General features: G+C 34.5%; 1 protein-coding gene across 4 annotated transcripts in view; it reads left to right on the top strand.

Annotated features, from left to right (window-relative positions):
* Positions 1-19,564, top strand: part of SATB1 (SATB homeobox 1) — a 100,967-nt gene extending 81,403 nt beyond the window's left edge. The window contains exons 11-13 of one of the 4 annotated variants that reach the window (XM_088150767.1): positions 11,224-11,427; positions 12,031-12,126; positions 17,854-19,564. In XM_088150767.1, the coding sequence (XP_088006893.1) occupies positions 11,224-11,427; positions 12,031-12,126; positions 17,854-18,357 (804 nt within the window). In that variant the 3' untranslated portion in view covers positions 18,358-19,564. The remainder of the gene's footprint in view (positions 1-11,223; positions 11,428-12,030; positions 12,127-17,853) is intronic. The other 3 variants (XM_088150768.1, XM_088150770.1, XM_088150769.1) reach the window with 3 other exon arrangements.
* The last annotated feature ends 2,690 nt before the right edge of the window (positions 19,565-22,254 follow it).

Here is a 22,254-nt window from a genome sequence, read left to right as displayed (position 1 = left end):
GGACCTTTGAAACAACACTGTAAGTCCCCTTTTACTGCAAGTGTCGGAAAGAATGGCAATTTCTATACCCACTACCTCTTTTCAGACTCAAATCGTGACATCACCCACACAATAGCTAAATTTTAACTGCAGTAGTTAAAACTAGGCAACAGTTAACCTCAAAAGGACTCAAAGTCCTTGGACCACTTTATTTTTCTTTCCCTTCCCTTATTTTCTCTCCTCCTCTTACATAACTCTAAATTATATTATAATAAATAATAAGTAGGTACCAAGTAAGCATCATCAATTATACTCAAAGTATTATAGGTAGAATTTTATTATTTTAGTGTATACTTATGTATCTAATGACCACATTTTATTTATCTAAATGTTTTCATATATCAGTATTTTAATACTTTACTAGATGATCATTCAGTAATATAGCATTGTACTTAAGAATTAACCACTTCTTGCAATTCCTGATGCCTTACATATTTAAATAGGGTCTGGTACTCCAGTTCTTACCAGCTTTTCATCCTCTTTCTTCCGTCTTTTGAGTAAATTGCACACTTACCTGTATCCCACTCCCCTTTCCATCCTGTAACATTGTTGCTGAATTGTACCTACATCTGGTCATTAAGTGTAATAAAGGATTTTGATTTGATCTGAAAAAAAAAAATAAGTCATGCATTGCATTGGGAAGGGCTGCTTTATGATGAATTTTAATCCTTTTTGAAATGTCTAAGCGGGGGTTTTCTGTCTTATTTTTCCTTCTGTGTCCAGTTACTCTTCCCCTCCCCTCATCTTCATACAGTTTTGATCCTACTTTTTCTCCAGTGCAGTTACCCACGGTCTTTCCCCTTCCCCTATTCCATTTCCATTTTGTTTTCTTCTCTGTTGTTTTTGCTGTTTCTCCAGATCGGATGGAAAGCAATGTTATGTGTATGTTTTATGTAAGAGAGAGTGGTGTGTCTATGTGAAAATGTACCTGGTACCTGCATATCCAAGATAAACTGATTTTATAAATTTTTTGTTGTTGTTCAGTCGTTAAGTTGTGTCCGACTCTTCGTGACCCCATGAACCATATAGGGTACTTTATTTTTCAAGCAGTTAATTCTAATCAGTAGTTATTAGAACAAATTAATACTGAACATTTTTTTGTTCCTGGTTTGGCTAGCATGTGTGTGGGGATACATATAAAACGCATGCACATAAATATGTTATAATGTCAGCCTTCCCAGGTAGATCAGACAGGAAATACAACCAGATGAGCTAATTCTACCCTATTGTAAGACTACATTAACAGAATCTTGCAAGTCTGAAAGTATAGATCTCCCACCATCTCTTTTACAGTGTGATAAGTTAGGGAGGTTCCTTTCTGAATTTCTTTCTCTTTCCATTATGCAGCTGCAGGCTATGCCCTGTCTTATCTGATGGTTCCCTAGGCGGCATCTCTTCCCCCTCCCGCTGCCATCTCCCAGGGTCATTCCCACATGCCATTATGTATAAAGACACATTTATTGGGAATACCAGGATTAGTTTCAGATGGAACTGGCAGTCCTATGGGGAAGCTGAGAATGATACAGGGGAATTGTCTGCATTATAATATGTGTCTGCTCTTCCTGTTTGGGGGCTGATCTTAAATTGTTTTCCTTTTGGGTAGATGCAGTTCTTGTGGTAAGTTGAACATAGAACATTAAAGCTTACAGTACAATTTATAGAGACCACGGGAGATACTTAATATTTAATAATAATTTCTGGCATTTATATAACACTTTCAAGTATCCAGGATGCTTCATGTACATTATCTAGTTATATCCCTATATCAATATCAGAAAATGAACATTGTTCCCTGTATCAGAGAATGGGTGTCTAAGAGACATTATCTGCCTAAGACCACCATTTATGGGAAGCTCATTTTCAAATTGAATAGTTGCTGATTAATACTGTTGGCATTACAGTTCACCAACTGTTACTCTGTACATAATGTACCTAGAAGTATTAGTTGTACTTGAAAATATATGCACTAGATAAACTGCAGAGAAAGTAGAAATAGATATATGATACTGAAATATAAGCAGGATGCTAGAGATATTTTGGTGGGAAGAATATTTAAAACATCTCATTTTTCCAATCAGGGCTGAGGAGGGACAGTTGCAGTTTTCTTTACTCAACAAAGGCACAGGGGTTTAAATCTGCAAATTTTGTAATTTGTGCTGGTCTTGCAACATTTTTGTGTATGTGTAGTTGTAATCAGGAAAGAGCAAGTGGAACAAATGCTGCAAATGTATGCAAATGAGAGGGAAAGAAAGATTGTGCAAATAAAATGGTATCTAATATAAGGGAATAGATAATTTAGGCAAACAATAGCTCAAATTTAGATAATTGGAATACAGCAAAAACTAGAAATCTCAAGTTTGACTTGTTTTTTTAAATCTTACTGGAACAAAAACACAAAGTTGGAATAAAGCTAATTATGAGTTTTTAGAAATATATTTCATGTAACTGTTTTAAATATACTTACCCAATATTACTTTGTATTATTTATTTCTGCATGTAGTTTACAAAATCTGATCTACAGATGAGATTAGAAGGCCACTCTTGCCCAAATATTGGTGAAGCTAAGATTTATGCTCTCTGTGGAATTAAGAACTCATAACACAGTTCTTGTATAGAAATCTAGATCAGGTCTACAGTCAAAATATTTTGAAACCAATGGGTAATATGATACATAATAACCTAAAGAATTCTATAATTTATATTGAAGGTAAATCGCAAAGCAAAACATACATCAAAACTATCACAAGATAAAATCATAAGCAAAATTTAACGCTGATTTTTATACAGAATATGTTGCCCCACTAAATGGCAGCACCTAACTGACTTTTGCTGATCTTGAAAAGCTAAATAGGGATGGACTTAGTTAATATTTGGATGAGAGAATCCAGGCTGTAAACTAGACTGGGAAGTAAAATAAATAAATAAATCCCAGAACAAGATAGTGGCAAGGAGTCAAGTTCATTTGAAAGACCTTTTTTATATGTGTCTGAAGAAACAAACTATAGAGCTTAATGCAGTGTCAAATCTGTTTGGTTTGTTGGTTTTTTTATTAACTACCTAGTTGAAGAAAAGTCCTGGGAACTCAGACGCTTATGCCCTACTTTGTGATGTTTAATTTGAGCCTAATAAAAAACTATTGATTGCATTTAAAAAATCCTGTGGACCAGCTCATTGACAAAGTATGCCTTTGTCTTTCATATGAGAATATAATACATTTATTCTGTGATCTGAGCTGGGATATTTAGCATTCCATTTTTATTAGGAAATTCATCAACATGAATCTACAGTGGATTATTTTATTTTGTCCAGTCGGAATGTTTTTGATACAAAAATAATGTTGGGCCACATCATTGTGCATAGAAAATGTTGCTAGACATTCCTAATAACCATAACCATCAGGACCAATGGTGAGGAATGCTGGGTGTTCCATCTCTTAACTTCATTCAGAGTGTGCTTGTCACTAAAGCAGTGGAAGATACAAACAAAGATGAAAATACACCATTTCCTGAAGCTCACCTATAAACACTTGGCAGAGGCAGCAGGGGCAGAACTTCTGAAGAAAATATCAAAAGGTAAATAGATTTATGTGTGTGAAGGCAATGTTTCAAGATCCTGATCCCTAGTTTGTGCACATGTTAAAGATTAAAATGAGCACTTTGAACGGGGTGCAGATATATTCTAGTCAGTATAACTACTGGTGCAATATGATGAAATAACTCTATGATTAGATTGTAGTGTGCCTAAATAGTTATTCGCTTGGTATATGGATTTATATAAATCTGCTCTTTGAAAAAAAAATCAAAATATGACTGAGACATTATGTATAACTAAGCACCAAAATAGAGCCAAATAAATTAGAACAAATATAAAGCCACTATGTATCTGTACAGATGCTAATCTAAGCTAACATACAGCAAAATATATTTTAAAGGAAAACATATAAATTGGAGTTTTTATATTTATCAATTGTAATGTTTCTTTCTTTAAAAAATGTTCTAAAAGAAAATTCAGCTTTATTAATTTTTTTCTTTTTTTAATGTAAAACTTTACACCTGCAGCCTCTAAAATCTGAGCATGACTATCTGTAAAAGTTTTCTGTGTAAAGAGCTACCTGAACTAACTTGTTAGAAATAGAATTCTTTAATATGATGCATCTAACAAAATTCTATAAACCTATTTATATTATCACATTTCCTTAACTCCTGGTGACTTCACAGACCCATCCATGTACCTTTTTTGACATTACTATGGAAGTGGTTTGCCACTCCCTTCTTCCATGATGTTTTTTCAGTATCCCAATCTAGTTTACAGGTCTGGTACTCCCTGGACAACTCTATCCTAGTATTAAACAGGGTTATGTTTGCTTAACGTCTGAGTCCAGACAGGTTCAGCCTGGTGCTATACCTATTCAGAAGCTAAGCTTCCCAGTCCTTCTTTATCCTTCTTCCTGACAGGTGTGATAGCTTAAGCAGTGTGGCAGGTAAGACCTTGTTTTCCCTGAGCAATATCTCCCCTGAGATAGATTTACAGTATATTTGAATGGTAGAAGGGCACATCTTTTTGGATATCCTTTCCACCAGCTGAAGTAAATCGTTTGTTTTACTTAGATACTTATTATACTTGTTCCTTTCTCACAATTATCTGTAGGCAGGCACATTCAGAATATCAAACTTTTTCTTATTGCACATGTCTTGGATTCTTTATTTCTAGAAGCAGTAAAGGAACAGTATGACATTGCAGTTATTATATTTGAGCCAAAAATTATCCCCTTTCAACAGGAATGATGACTTATCTAACAAAGAGTAGCATTGGGCCAATTTTTGGGAAACCCACAGTTGCCCTGCTAAAACCAGGTACTCTATCAAGTAGGGCCAGCAAGTCATCGGTACACTCAATTCATGGAAACATGCAGCTCCTTGTTTGTGGAAGCCATGGCAGACCTGCTTGAACAGAAAAACGGATGTTGCATTTCCCTCTAGAAATGGAGCTACAGTAAGATAGTTATTTGTGGCAGAATCTATATGACACTTAATCCTTCTCTTTGATCCTGGAAAGGTTACTATTACATTTCAGAACTCTTCAGGTATAGTAATAAACTTTATACAGATACCCAGTTTCCTTATAAGCATATTTGTTGTGGGAATATTCAGCATGAAGAAATTGAGTATGGAGAGTCTTGCTTGGAATGTAGTTTTTTTTCTCTGAAGAAAATGCATGCATCTACAACACACACATAAGATTTGCAGTGTAATTCTGTACATAGTAAATCGCACTGAGTTCAGTGCAACTTCCAGTTTAGCGTATGTAGTTGAGATGGGGCATCTGTGCCATCTATATTTTACTGAACTACAACTGTCAGCATCTCTCACCTATGGGTGCAATAGCTGATTTTGCTGCAATAGCTGATTTTGTGATTGTAGGACAATTACAGCTTAGCAATGTTTAGAGAACAAGAAATTCCCTATCCATAATACAAAGGACTGGATCCTGGAGATTCAGAGCTGTACATCTAATATGTCTGGAAATTATCTGTTAGGCGTGTGCAGGTAATTTGATGAGGCACTTTGCTTGACAGGCGGAGTACTTTGCAGGGTCTGCACCATGGGCTTCCTGAGATTTTGGGTATGGGAGAGGGCTATGAAGCAGCTGAGCACTCCTTCGAGAAGCTGCAGAACCTTCATGCCAGAGATCCAGAGGGCTGCTTTGAATGTTCCCCCCCCCCCCAGCTGTACAGGGGGGAAAAGTTTACAATTAAATATTGCAGGCAGAAGTGTTTATATTCTTTTTAACTAGCATGTATTCTTTCATTATAAAGAAGCCTGTAGCAATGGAGATTGTTTTAAGAACTCTGGAATATTTAAAGGGGTTAATATGTTAGATAAGGAGAAAAAAATAAACGGCAGACATTTTTATTTCTGGACATAAGGAGGGTGGTTCTGATTAAATTACAAGATTATTAGAATGGGATAGAAGACAGAGTGCATCATTTCTTGCCCTCAGCTTTAATGCCTTTAATCAAATAATGACCTTCTGGAAATAGTTAATTTTAAGCATTTGGAAAGATCAATACCACTTTGCCACCAAAAAATGGCCCCAATGATGTGAAATTTGATGTATTTAAAGTACCCTTTTAACCTAGTAAATAATTTAAAATGCTTTCAGTAATCTTTTGCCACCATTATGTATCTCATTGTTCAAAGTATGACTCTCCTCCATGTACCCCACCCCACCCCAGTCTTTTGATCTTGCAGGTTGGAGCCCAAGGCGACTTCAGTGTGCTTGCTTTCCACATATATCCATGCAGTCATGTAGAGGATTTTCAGGGGGAAATATTGTGTGTGTGTGTTTGTGTTTGTACACACACACACATACATATATACATACATGGATTTAACCATGGGTTTTAGCCCATTATTTTGACCTTTTGGTGTAAAGGTGAAAAATTAGATTATTTTGGAAGTCCATTTTATCCAGTTTGTAGAACACTGGTATGAAATTATGTTTGAGTGCCATCAGTTTTCTAAATGGGAAAAATTACCCTCTATTAGCATGTTTGTGGGCAGATTAAAAACAGTCTTCATTTGCATAAGGAACACTTACTGATTCTTTATAAAACTAGAAAATTATTTGCTGAATGATAAATTGCTAGCTTTACAGTTAGTTGTTGTTGACAATGAGCTCATTCAAAATGCGTATTGCAGTTTGGTCTACAAGACTGAATTCCTTTTTACTCAGAACTACTGTTTAATGGATTATGTACTTAAACCCTGTTCATACTACATATGAAATGTAATTCATGCTTTTCACTAAAATATTTGTATCAAATATCATGCATATTTAGACTGATTTCTTTTAATGCTGTTTGTTTTTATGATACTTTATACTACAGAGATAACAAAATACATTTGCATATAATTTTAGAAAAGAAAAAAGCTCTCATAGTATTAAGATTAGGAAGCATGACTTAGTCTTTTGAATCTAATGAAGAAATCTTATTACATCATTTTTAAAAAGTTGAAGTGTTAAAACAGGGTTAGGTGCTGAAGCAAAAGAATAGTACTGTATTTGATCTGATTTGTTGCTAAAGGTTATCGGCATATGTAATGAAATTAGTTGCATTCTAAAGAATCAAGAATTAACTTTATCAGAAAATGCATAGGGATACAGATACTAATGGTTTATAGTCATAGTTTACAGCCATGGTTAGCTTGAAGCCCTTTGTTCTGTCTGTCCAAATAGCACTTTTATCCCTGGTTTCAATGAACCACAAACAGTTTGTGGTTAAATAATTTACCCAAGCTTTTTTGAAATCAGAAATTTAAGTCTGTTACAATTACAAGATGCAAAAAGATTAATTAAATAGTGCTGCTGTTTTCTTTTTCAAAAATTTCTCAGCACTGGATATAATTTCCACTGAATTGTTTGGCAATAGATTTTCTGCTGTTTTAAAATTTTCTTATGTTTCTTTAATAGTATTCTTAAGGGGAAAAAAACTTAGTTGCCTCTCTTTCACCATTTTTCGCTAACTGTAGCAAGAGTCTTACATATGTCACTCAGCTACTATAAAAGTGCATTGCAGTTTTTCCTTTGTGGCAGATGGATTTAAAACTTGACTTCTCAATAAATGTAGGTTTACAATACATAACTTTACAGGATTTGTGTTGTATATAACAGGTTTGAACACATTATCTCAGAATTCATCTGCATGGCATTTTCAGCTTATCCCAGGCCCCATGCCAGTATCTTAAGTAATAGGGAGAGAGTGTAGTGATTGATAGCAGCTAAAGGCGTGATTTTGAATAGAAACAAAGGCTTTAGAACAGAAGGTGTCAAATTAAACTTTGTCAGTTTGAAAAGTAGTAACATCCTGAAAGTTCATCTACATATTTACATGTGACTAATGTTTATATTTTGCTTTGCTTTGCTCCTTCTTTATATGCAGTGCAATGCTGCCTGGCAGAGTTACTGCACAGCAGTGAAGGATGTTCCGACTGCCGTTTTAGGATATATTTTTTCCCAAATATGTACCAAGTCCTAAGGGTAGTCTTCCATATGTGTTTTTGTATATCAGTATAGATGGGGTTTTTTTTTCCTTTTTTAATGAATACATCATTTTCGATGGAGAAAAAACAAGCCCACACACATTTCAGCTATTGTTCTGGATTAAGCTAGTCAGTCCAAATAGTGATGCATTCGCTTCTAGCATATTTCCAGTTGTGTAGGCCACACATTTCAGTTTTGATTTTACCCAAATGAACATGCTCCCGGTGAGAGAGATTTGAAGCACGATGTGGTTTTCATAATGTTACAAATATTACAAATTATATCTCTAAATTTTCATTTGTATTGTTTGCTGAGTTTGAATCCAATTAGCCATTTTGTTAAACAAATAAAATATGCAAATTGAAGCCTAGCAAGAGAATTTTTTATAAAAGCATCTCCCATTTGCAACAAGGATAAGGATGGAAAGGGTATCTCAGAACGTTATGAAATTAATACGTTAAATAAACATGGACTTAGCCTATTTGGGAAAAAATGTTAAAAATATTATGTTTTAAATTTAAAATGAAATTGTATATTGCCCCGCTCACAATATCATTTCAAAAAGTTTAAATACTGTGTTAACCTATAAGCAAATGAGGGATAATTTAATTTTTATGATGTTAATACATGAGACAACAAGTGTTTCATGTTTTAACTTTGGGTTTACATTTTGTCAAAAACCATTGCATTTTAATCTTTTAAAATTACTGGACCATCCTAGAAAAGCTAATCAGATTGTATTTAAACTTGCAATTCATCACACTATTTTGGGGTGAGGAATTGGAAGTATTATTTCAGGGCAAAGGTTAATAGCAAACTACTGGAAATGTTTTATCAGTCATGGGCAATTAATAAGGATATGTTGACACTTGGAAGATAGAAGTGACAAAAAGAGCAAAATACTTTCTAAATGAGTAGATTTTTTTGTGGATTTTTTTCAGAATTGCTTTTTAACTCATGCAGACTAGGTTTTTAAAGATAGATGATAGATAGATAGATAGGTTCCATCTATTTATTTTGCCAAATATATCTTTGTAGATATAAACATATTTTATAACTTTTTAAAATGGCATCAAGATTTTAGTCCACAAAAATTAAATATAGGGCAGAATCCCTTGTTAAAATTGTTCATTACCAATCAGGTAATTCTGCCCTTCATACATATATTCCTGATACCATAGGCTTATTCTGGTTGAAACACAAAGAAGGCAGACTTATACGTAATAGTACTATGAACACTTCAGAAGTGCTTCATCTCATGCAAGTACAGCTATTCTCTGCTGTAATTCATTAAAGCAGCCTGATTTTTCTCAGGTTTCCACTGGAGTCTAAAAAGGATGCTGTTGCTTTTTAAATAGCTGCAGTGGATTCCTCAGAGCAGTAGCGTCTTTGTTTCTTCTCAAGCTTGCACAGAAACATGAAAAATCTTGGGCTGCTTTAATGAATAGCAGAGAGGTTCTAACTTGGCTGGCTTACTGTGCTCTATAACCAAAAAAAGTAGTTGCAAACAAGACTTCTTTTCTAAACTTGGTTGCAATTTTCAAAATATTTTTTATTAACTTTGTAAACAAAGATGCTTGTTTACCTGTACTGAAATGGTCCAAAATGTGTAGCATCAATGGGACAGCATGCTGATCCTCTTGCCTAAATGATATGTACATATTAAAAAAACATATTTTTCACTGGATTACATACTGTGCTGGATATTTGTCATCCATCATTAACAGGAATCAATCCAGAAGAAAACCTTAAGCATACTGTTCCACTCTATTCAATGGAAATTCACAACCTAGGCAGACTAAAACATTTATTTACATTTTTAAAAACTATACTCCATATTTCTGATACTTAGCAGTTCCCAGGGCCTTTTCAGTGGTTGCCCATCCCATTTATCCCTGTCCTTCTGTGATTTATAAACATCCTGTAGTCTCAAGGCTTTCGTTGATTTTGTTGATGGTTGTTAGAGTTTAATCTGATTTTATAGATTTGTTCCTTGTGTTTTAATTTTCTTATTGCATTTTAAACTGTCCTAGAGGCTTGGTCTTCGTAAGCAGTATTTAAATACAGAAACTTAATGTTAAAATATTCTTAAACGATTCTATAGTTAAAGTATTCTAGCATTTAAACCTAAATTGCCATAGCCAATTATGTATCAGTTTTAGTGTTTGTCTTGATGCATTTAGACTGATAAAACTAAACGTTGGTGTTCTTTGTCATGTTTGCTCAGTTTCAATACTAAAAAAAATAACGCTATTGATATAATTTAAGATGGCATGTAGGCAATTGCTAAACTGTTAAGGAAAAAAAAATCTATGCATCTATTTTAGAAGGAAATTAGCATTTGCTACAGTTCTCTTGGGACAATCCTTTGGCATACTTTCAAGCTTGCTTTCCCCTAGAACGTATCTGGGTTAAAGCAGGTGCTTTTACAGAAAGTTTGCATGCATATGGAGAGGTTGAAGAATATGGTCTTGTTCATATAATGCTTAAAATCATAAGTCTAATTTGCAAATCTTTTTTCAAAACCAGAAGACCTGAATTGGCTAAAAAATTATCAACAGGTTTTGATTTGTCTGCAGAGCCCATCTGAGCACTTAACAAGAAAGAGGATACCCTGCTCAGTAATGTTTCTTCAAATAGGTTCTGTATTATATGATTAATGTGAACCAGGTCTACAGTCAGGCTAGATATAGGATACATTCTCTAATTCTGAATTAAAGAATAGCATCATGATTCTTTAAAAAATAAAAATGTAATACAGGTGTGTTTTTTTCTGTCAGACAGATACAGACTTATATTTGAAAAGCCAGCATTGGAGATACAATAGTAGAGTGAACTAAAATAGCATGTTATTTTTCCTTGTATACCTGGAATAATGATGTGCTGCTGTTGCTTTCTCTTAACAGCAATGCAAGGGTATTAATCTTAATGTAGACATTTATTTACTAGTTATAATGATATCTGATAACTGAGACTTTGTCTATAAAATGTCTATAGGATTCTCAAGAAGAAGAAAAATGAAACAAAACTGTGCAAAGATGTTTACTTTGTTCTCAATTCATTCAGTTTCTAAGGAAAGTGCTTTTTGGGACCTAAGTTTTTGATAAGGTTGTCTAATATTTTGCTGATAATTGTCTTAAGGGCTGGCTTTGTGAACTCTTGCGTTGGAAAGAAGATCCCTCACCTGAGAATAGAACTCTCTGGGAGAATTTGTCAATGATCCGGAGGTTCCTCAGTCTTCCTCAGCCTGAACGAGATGCCATTTACGAACAAGAAAGCAATGCAGTTCATCACCATGGCGACCGGCCTTCTCACATTATCCATGTTCCAGCAGAGCAGATTCAGGTTAGTTTACCTTGACCAATTCAGTTTAGGAGTAAGAAGAAAACAAAATACTTATTCTTGAGAGAAAAACCATTCTACCTCTTCTTGTTTTGTTAAATAGAAATGTTTTAGTATGAATTAAAACATTCATCTTCAGTAGAATATGTGACTTTTTTCTCAATGCAAAGGCATGTGTGCAGATTCGTTTTAGAATCCCCCAATCAGCAGGTCCTCCATGTTGTGTCCCCAAAGTTCTTTTTAAACTTAAAAAATAATGGGTACGTGCAAGAGTTGCTTAAAAGTGGTGGTCACTCATTGAATAACATGTATGTGGTTGAAGCATTTTTCCTTTTCAGCACCTTTTACAACAGCAGTTGGGTGGGCTGCTAAAAGTGATAATAAAAAAAATGGTGCATATGCACGCCTCTCACATGTGGCCATAATTTATAAATGCGCAATGCTTAGATATTTTAGGTGTCATACTTTTAAAATAAATTAAAATAAATTCAATGATTCATTTAAGCAGAGAGAATAGGAAGTTTCAGCCCCAATTTCTCATCCTACTTACTTACTTACCTAGTTTGAAAGCTGGGATGAGTCAATGTTTGTTTGTTTTTCCTTTAGAGCCCCTCTCCCACCACCCTTGGGAAAGGAGAGCATAGAGGCGCTTTCTTACCTGGCCTGCTGACTACTGGACCTTGGCTGGGTGCTGCTCCCCAGGTGAGCTGGCACAAGTTTAATGTGTCAAGGAGAGACATGGAGGGGTTTCAGGACTTGATCCAGCTGTTTCCTTCCATTTAAAAAACAGATCAGGGAAAATTGCCTTTTTTGGAATGGATGAGGCTTAATTTTATTGTAACCCATCCTGATAATGTATTTAAAGGGCAGGGTTTAAATATAAATCATAAATAAAATGTGTCTTTTAAGTCTATTTTATTTAAAATGTGGGATTAGCCTTTTTTTCTCCTTTTCTGCAAGAAATGGAGAGTCACCTCATTACCCTAAAATTCTTAATCATTTATATTATTATCAAAAAACTATTTATAAAGCTTATCAGAAAACAATTTATAAAGCTTTTTCAGAAGTCCAAAGTAGCATAACTGTGGTATAAAAAATAAAGCAAATGAAGCAATTGGACAGTGGTTGTTCAAAACTGTGGAAGCAGAGTAGCTTACAGTGAACAATTTAGCTAAAAATGGTAGGCAAATGATTATACTACAAAATGTTACTGAAAATGCATGAAAATCACACATATGAATACACTTACTACTGGTAGAAATAAAAGGAAATAATCACGCAGCAATGTATTCCCAAGATTTGTCCCACTGCTGATAAAATTTTGTTGACTTTTGTAGATAAGTCTAATATCTGCAGTCTTAAACATACTTAATAAAATGAAACCCCATTGAAATTAGTAGCTACTAGTTCTAGTAATCGTGGGTGGGTGCATTATTTATTTATTTGTGTATTATTTATATCCCACTTCCTACTCAAGACACTCTAGCTTAACAGTATAAATTAAAACATTAACATCAGTTAAAATTATAACTAATCCAACTCAAAAGGCATAATAAAAAATCCAGTCTTGACTGGCTTGGGCTACAGCACTAGCATAAGAGCTAAGAAATCTGCTCATAATATGCAAGACTCTGCCTTCATAATGTGCAGTACTAGTGACCCCATATTCGCAGAAGATATTATGTTTCGTACACATGGAGACTATATACTCATGTAGAATTGTTCATGAGAAATGGGAACTTGTGGACTCCAGTTCCTGTGAGCCCAAACAACATAGCCAGTGGTCAGCATTCATGCAACATGGAGTTCAGCAGCATTAGGCAAGCCCCAAGTGCCTCGTCACTGGTCTAGAGTTATATTATTTGTCCAAAGACAAGAATTGTGTTACTTGATGCTAAATGTAGAAGTGTTCTAAATGATTAATTTTAGATCAGCACTTTTTATTTTACTATATCCATGTGCCGGACTTTGTCCAGGTTTCTCAGGGTAGCTACATTGTTACACACACACACACACACACACACACACAAACTTTGTTCCTTAAAACCCTATGAGATATGTTAAGCTTCATACCTGAGTAGGTCTCTGGGCTTTTCTGGCTCTAGCTGACTGTCAAAACTGTCATACAGACATTCTCTTACAGTTGTAAGTAATAATAAATGGTAACATAATGGAATGTGCAACTGTCCTTTATTTAAGGACACATTTTAATTTAAATGTGTTGTCCTTTTATTCTTCTTATCACAGAATATTGTTGAGTATTGATTATATTCTGATTTTTAATTGTCATATAGTATAAGATTTGCAGTCAACAAAATATTGTTCTTAATTTAATAAGTTGGTAAAAGTGCCAAGTTTGTACTGTTTATTGTAGAGATTTAACTAGCTAAAGAGTCAGGACCAATTTGCCAATCTAAATGTAGCATACAAACAAGGATCTTTCGTTTACAGTAATTTATTCAACACACAAGGCAGGAATGAAGTTCTGTTACTCTTGAAAACTATGTACTGCAGTTACGGGATGAGCTAAACATCAAATTAAACAATTAGCTTACAGATACTGATTTTGAAGTTTACTAATAATTTGAGTAATGATAGTTTTCATGCAAGCAAAGGGACAGTGGGGCTGCTCAGTGACCATGTCTTTGATACCTGGCAGCTTCCTCTACTGTCAGTGTTTACACATTCAAAGTGAACATCTCTAGAAGAAAATGTGTTGCTCATTAATTTTGCATGGTTAGGCTTCCCCAGCAAGTGGAACCTGTCTGTTTAAACCATTTTAAAGCATAGGCCGTTTTAATCAGATATTCCCCTTTCACCAATATATCACATAATAGAATAGGTATTTTTTCAAATATAATTGAGAATAAGCAATTTCTACATATGTATTCTGATCATAAGATTTGGTTGGTCCTACAACTTGGGGATTCAAAACAAACAAAAAGCCCTAGAAATTTGATCTGGAGCAATTGGGAAGCTCCTTAATTTGATGTAGAACTGATTCTGAAACCCAAAGTTTTGTGCTTCTCAGTCATTATCATCTTAAATACATAGGGTTTTTTCCTTTTCTTTTTTTCTTTTTTGACAAAGTGGGTTGAAACACATGGGTGCAGATTTTTCTGATGGGATGAAGCTTGTAAGAATTCAAAAAATGGATGCAGAATTTGGTTTATATTCTGTGTCAAAGTACTTGTTTGATTTATATACACATGCAAAGAAAATATCTGCAACTTTTTTTAGAATCATAAAGATAGAAGGGAACATTAAGTCATAAAGTCCTAATCCCTTCCTTAAATACCCTTTAGATACTTGAAAAGTGATATTCAATCCCTTTCAATTATTTCTAAGAGCTACACATACCCAGTTCTCTCCTTATAATAGACTAAGAGAACTGGTTATCCTTGTTGCTCATCTCTGTATGGTACTTGTTTCTCAGGATCTTAAAACATAATCCCCAGAACTGGACATAGTTATATTCTGGCCAATGCAGAATATAGTGAACTATTACTGTGATTTATTTATTTATTTAGATTTATTTATTTGAAAAACTCTTCTGCTGATAAAATCTAAAATAGCATTTGCTTCTTAGCAGCTTTTTCACACTACTGACTCATATTTACTTGAGATCAATTAAAATTCCAAACCCTTTTTACACATGCCATTACCAAGCCAAGTATCTCCTCCATACCTGTGTGTTTGATATTTCTTTCCTTAGTGAGAAACTTTGCATTTGTCTCTGTTAAATTTATTTCTGCCATTTTCAACTCACTTCTTTTACATATGAGGATCATTTTGAATTTTGCTTCTGTCTTCCAATGTGCTTGGCATCTCACTCAATGTTGTATCAACTGCACATTTCATAAGTATTACCTTTACCTCTTCATCTATATCATAAACAAAAATTCTGAAGAGCACCAATCCAAGATCTAAAACACATTGATGAGACACCATTGATGAACACTCTCTGAGTATAGTTTTTCAAGTTGGCTGTGAATCCCTCACATACTATCAAGTCATGGCTTAGTAATCAGAATATTTTATGGCAGTTTATCAAGCACTTTGATGAAATTAATATATCTCTGCAGCATTCTGATAATCTATCCAGTCACAAAATGAAGTAAGATTAGTCTGGGAAGACCTTTTTTTTTCTTGACAAATTCATGCTGATTTTTAGCAATCACTGCATTTTTTTTAAGGAGTTAAAGATCAGTTGTGATCTGAGACAGAAGGTTCCCCAGTATTGATGTCAGACTAAGTGGTCTGTAGTTCGCCACGTTCACCTTCCCTGCCTCCCTCTTTTAAAGATAGGCTAATATGAAACACACACACACACTCACACACACAGAGTCATCTGGTGTTCCTGGATAGAATCGGATGACATTTGCAAGCAATACTGCACTTTCAATGGGGAATATACATGGTTCAGGCAGATAGGCATAGGTGTTTTTGATTTTTATAGTGTGAGACAATTTTTTAAAAAAACATTAAATTCCTCTGTGTTTTGAGGCAGTTTCTGAGCAAACAATAGAAACTGTAGAACTGGGTCTAGATACAAAATCTGCCAATTTAGAAAAAGATATTTGCAGTAGTTTTTTTTTTTGGCAAAGTTTTTTTTGAATATATTTTTTCAATCCTGCTTTTATTATTTTTATAAATAACTCAAGGTGGTGAGCATATCTAATACTCCTTCCTCCTATTTTCCCCACAACAACCACCCTGTGAGGTGAGTTGGGCTGAAAGAGAGTGACTGGCCTAAAGTCACCCAATGGCTTTCATGCCTAAGGCAGGACTAGAACTCACAGTCTCCTGGTTTCTAGTCTGGTGCCTTAACCACTAGACCAAACTGGCTCTTGTTTAACTTTCCATCAATCTTGATTTGATGATGCAAAGGAAAGACATAAAAGATCCCCAGTCCCCATCTTGTAGTTGTGAGGATGGCACACTGATTTACTGGTATTCTGTGGCAGCATCTAATACAGAATTGTATGTTCTGTTAGGAACCTGAATCTGACATATCCCACCTTGCAGAATGCTTTTTGGTTAGCCAGTGCCAATATCACATCAATTTGATTCCAGATTTAGATTAATCTACTGCTGATCCCTACTGGGTACTGCAAATAACCTTGTCATGTGGAGTAGTTCTGCATAGAGTTCTATCCAGTTAATCATTCGTCCTTCTGGATATTTCTTTCCATTCCATCTCTGTCCCTCTCAGCTTGTGGGGTGAAGTTGCAAGGAATTTTTTGTTTGTATTTCTCTATTTCTGAAAACTTGTGCAAGTTTTCCCAAGCATTCTGACATCTCCCTTTTGTTTGTCAGTAGGACTAGTTTTCAGTTCACTCTTAATATATGTTTATATGGAGTTTACAAATAAAGGTAACAGAAATGAAGGAACACTGATAACAATTTAGTTTTAAATATGTGACTGTAGCATGTATGTATATCTTTCTTCCTGTAATAATCTATTTAAAGGTAATCCTTTTTAGACTGTTCCTACCCAAACTCCTCCTAAATATTGTTGCTTTATATTGTATGTTTTCTTTTTCTCAATGTTTTTCTCAAAACATTGAGGTAACTATTAATATAAATTGTGCAAAAATATGAAATAAAAATAAAATACTAAACTACATTAACATATGCAAATATTATTGAAATGTTGTTAAAATAATTAACATTTAAAACCTGGCTAAAAAGTTGTGTCTTGGCTGATTGAGTGGGGACCAAATGTGAACACCTAGGGAATATGTTTTTTTAGCAGAAGAGCAACATGAAAGAAGTATACTTCTTTTTTCTAACTTAGATTTGCTTTCCCCTGATACACTCAGTACTAATCCATTGCAAACATACTGTAATAGATAATAGGTAAGGACCATAATGAAGAAATCAGGCATGATCTACAGGCTCACATACTTTTCTTAATCTTCCTTCCCCTTTTTAACCTAAATCTTCCCTGATTCATGCATTTAGGTAGAGTATGACAAAATAGCTGATGTGCGCATGTTAGGCAAGGTTCAGTATAAATGGTGAGATGCTAGTGTCAGTTCTCTTCTATACTATATATACCTACACTTTGATTTTGGATCCACTGGATTGAAGGTGCTGTTTTTATTATTCAAACATTTAAAGTCCCATGAATGTTTATGCCAAAGTAAGTAGCATATATCGATATTTTGATTGTAATACAGTGGTTAACGTGTGAAATATTGATTGAAAAAGATTGATAATGTTTAGTTAACCATGGTTAGCATTAACATTTCTATCCATGTGCTATCTGCATTTAAGCCAAGGAAGGGCAAATCTATGTGGAGACCAAACAGGGTTGGTCCTAAATAATGGGGTGAAGACAACTCTTTTTGTTCTTTTTTTTTTTTTTAACAAAAGCGTCTTTCTCAATGTGTGTGCTTAACTTTTTCTCTCATTGTCCATCAGCAGCAGCAGCAGCAGCCCCAGCAGCAGCAGCCCCAGCAGCAGCCCCAGCAGCAGCAGCAGCCCCCTCCGCCTGGTCCCAGATTACCCCCAAGGCAGCCAACAGTAGCATCACCAGCTGAATCTGAGGATGAAAATCGTCAGAAGAGTCGTCCACGAACAAAAATTTCTGTGGAAGCTCTGGGCATTCTTCAGAGTTTTATTCAAGACGTAGGCCTGTATCCAGATGAAGAAGCAATCCAGACTCTGTCAGCTCAGCTTGATCTACCGAAATACACCATCATCAAGTTCTTTCAGAACCAGCGATACTATGTCAAACACCATGGAAAGCTGAAAGATAACTCAGGCTTGGAAGTAGATGTGGCAGAATATAAGGAAGACGAATTACTTAAGGATTTGGAAGAGGGTGTCCAAGACAAAAGTACGAACACACTTTTTTCAGTTAAATTAGAAGATGAGTTATCGGTAGAAGGGAACACTGACATTAATACTGTATTGAAAGACTGATAAAAATAGTATTTATTCAACAGCATCACCGCTTACTAATAAAAAGAAAAATCCATCCTGTATACTGTCAGCAACCTCTTTATTCATTGTTTGGCCAATGAATCTTCCAAAACTTGCACAAAAGTTGAAAAAATTAAAGGATAATACAGACTGCACTAGATATTTTACAAACTGCTTCAGAGATAGAAATGAAGCATTGAAGATTGTTTCATATTAATTTGTGTTCACTGGGTACATCAACATGTATCCAATAAGCATGATATCTGTGGGTTGTTTTTCTTATTGTTGTTATTATTATTATTATTATAGAGCTTTCAGACAAGCATTAATTTGTGACTTACTGTTTTTATTTTTTTCCCAGTTATTGTTAACACTCCACACTTGATCTATGAAAGCTTAACATTTATTTAAGTAAAAGAAAAAAGAAGAGTTAGTTACTCTTGCTCTATTGTATGTTACAAAAGAACTATAGACTGTGGGATGCAGTTTAAAGTTCACATATGCCAACAAATGCCTTGTATTATATGGCACTGCCGTAACTCAGATTTTTTTTCAGAAGTAAGAAGTCACTGTATCTTTTTCATTTTCATTTGTTATATGATTTTTTTGAAAACAAAATGTGAATCATGGTTTTTCCCATTATTTATTTGTAGATCTTTCAATATCATGTTGTAATTAATTTTAGAAGTTTCTGTTAAATGTAATATTGCTTCTCTTGTTATCATATTGGGTTTTTTTCTATTTATAAGTGTATTTTGATGGGCAGTAAAACAAAGTGTCTTAAAAGTTTTAAATAGAAAAAATGTGCTTTACACAGTTGCCTATAAAAAGTGCTCTATGTTATCCAAGCAATTCATACTATAAGCTTCACTCTTATTGTTGTATGCAATTTTTACTATCATGCAAATAAGCTTAGGTAAATCAAACTAATAGATCACCTTAGAAACTTATGCAATTAATGTGAAAATAATTGATGTTTGCAATGTGTCTTCCTTTGGTTTACAATCAATTTTAAAGCTACAGCTGTATAAATTTTCTGTATAAAGGTGTATTTCTTTTTTATGAGTTTATTGCTATGAAAACACCAGTTATTTTGTTACAGCTGGCTGTTTTTATAAGTGTATCACAATTTTCTTTATGCAGAAATGTTCTGACTAGGAGTGGTTATTGACTGTAACTACACAATTAAAATTGTTTGTATGGTATGATATGATAGGGTTTGTCTGCATTTGTGTATTTTATAGAAATAGCACCAAAAAAAGTGTGTTGGACTTTTTTATTATTTGTCTTGAAAGGTGATTTTCAATCACCTTAGCAACAACTATATTCTGTATTTTAAATTATCCCAAACTATGAATCTCAAAAGATACTTTTCAGAAACTCAGTTTTACTGTAAAAATCATAACCTGTCTCGACTCGGTTTTAAAAGTTGCCTGGCCAACAGAGATAGCAGGATATTATTGAGTCAAAAGGCTATCAGGCAAAAACATATTTACAGTTCCTGGCAGTAATGCACTTATAATGAATGCAGCTGGTTTTGTTTTACAGTATTTGAATTTATGATAACACTGTTTCTTACACTAACATATACATATTTTTTAAGACAACCATTAGTAGGCACAAAGAAAAGGAAGGATATATAGTCCCTTGCTAGGTAAGGTTATATTTAATGAACATTAATAACAATGACAATAAACAACTAATTATTATAGGGTTTTGATTTCATATGGACTACATGTTCAGGCTTGTAAGAGCTGATGTGATGATGCAAAAGAGTTCTAAAGAATATATAGGCTTTTTTAAAAAACTAAAATTATATTAAGACTTCACAAATTCCATTAAAGGTTTAAATGGAAATTTAAAGCAATTATACTATAAAGCTAGTGATTATTACCAAGTTTATACCTATAGTAATTCTTGAAGAAGTTAAGTTTTTGGAATATGTAATTACTATGTTTTATACAAAGTTCACTAGTTTCCACTTCTGTTGAAAATTATTTCCAATTTGCCAGTAATATTGGATTACAACTCCTACAATGGATGGCCAAATCCAAACGTTTGAGCACTAGATTGTGGAAAACTGGTTTAGTGATACAAAGACAAGCAACACAAAATGTTATATTAATCCCTTTCCATATTTTGGGCTTTCCAGTACAGCCAATAGAGAAATGGCAAACTTTTGTATGCTTTAGATCAGTGTTTCTCAACCTTGGGAACTTTAAGATGTGTGGACTTCAACTCCCAGAATTCTCCAGCCAGCCAGGCTGGCTGGGGAATTCTGGGAGTTGAAGTCCACACATCTCAAAGTTCCCAAGGTTGAGAAACACTGCTTTAGATGAACAACAGTTTAATGTGTCATCCAGATCTTAAGCTGTATTTCATCTTAAGAAACAATTTCATTGTTTGCTCAAGCCAGCTGATAACTCATGACTTGAAATTGGCTTCTTTCACTAATCAATAAGATTGGTGTAAGTTTGACACTGGAATAATAGAACAAATCAAAAAACAAGGAAAATACATTTACAGTTGCATGTATCTTTTGGCAACTTGACTCTGGTAATAAAGAGGTCTAATTAAGCCTATAAAGAAAAATCTGATAAGTAAAAAGAAATGGAAAGAGGTTTTTTTAGTAATTAGCTTCAAATATATCTTCTACATGCAAGAAGCAGGAATGGGAACTAGATGCACCAAGCAAAATGTATCGCTGCCTATTCATATCAAAATGCCCCACTTGAAATGCTCTGTCAGCACTTCTATTTGGCTGTATTCTGAGGCAACAAAAACCAAACTGACTTGAGTGTTTTGTTGGAACACTTGTGTTTTGACTTTGCACAGGAAACAATGGGAATCTTTGGGAAGGTTATTTAACAAATATGAGGCCAGCTTTCTGTCGAGAACCTGCAAGGGGTGGGGGAGGTCAGACAAATGATTTTAAGTTAGTAACTAGGTCTTAGCTGCTGCTTCCCCATCCCAATGCTTTCCCATGAGAATTGTTTTATAAAAAATTCCCTTGGCCAATTTTATACCACTTGGCTGTTCGCATGGACTTCCACTCCATTTTCTCTTACGGTCCTGGGTTGAAAAATGAACCACAGGCTTGTCTAGAGTTCCCATTGTGATTGCAACCCACAAATCAGTCCAATCCCAAAGCTTGAAATGACTGGAATACTTGAGAGAATGGTTCTTGAAGCAACAAAGTTTTATTCATGCTTGTTTTGTTTTGAGCTAAACATTTGAAAAGGTTCTTTTGACCTCAAAAGGTTTTTCATATCTCTAGAACAAACATGCTATTGTAACCTCTCTGCAGTTGCCATTCTTATTTTCACATGCAGATGACAACTCTATCTATAGAGACTATCCATATAATTCAGATATTTGATTTTTCAGCCTACTGGTTCACCTCAGCTTTTTGAAAGACCTAATTCCCCTTATTTCCTTCCTCCACTTTATGCCTTGATAATTTGCCTTTATGTTTGCTAATTTGCCATGAAATTTCAGCATTACAGTTTTGGGGGATGCTGGGAACCATTAACATTTGGGGGGGCACATGCTCTGCAAGTTGCTTTAAGCCTGAAGGAAATGTTCCATGACCCAGAAAAAATGGCTGGTTGAAAACTAGCCATCAGTGCTGTGCTCCTGCATAAATTGCTTGGAGGCCTCATTTATTACTATTTAGTGGCTGTTTTTATGATTTACTCCAGAAGCAATGCACTTAAGGTAAAACAAAGATTGCATTGAACAATAAAATGCAAGTGAAGCAGTGTGTTAGTCTTTTATACTGAGAAGGTAGATCAATTCTCTACAAAATAGATAAATTTCAGTTCATATTTCTTTCTCATGTATGTAACTAAAGGCTATGACATCCATGAGAGAGCTCCAGCTTTAAATAATTTGTGG

The sequence above is a fragment of the Python bivittatus genome, unplaced genomic scaffold (assembly GCF_059951505.1).
Source record: "Python bivittatus isolate LINGU-HERP-01145 unplaced genomic scaffold, Pbiv_v1 ctg000610_np1212, whole genome shotgun sequence".
Lineage (NCBI taxonomy): Eukaryota > Metazoa > Chordata > Lepidosauria > Squamata > Pythonidae > Python > Python bivittatus.
This window is presented reverse-complemented; position numbering and strand designations above follow the sequence as displayed.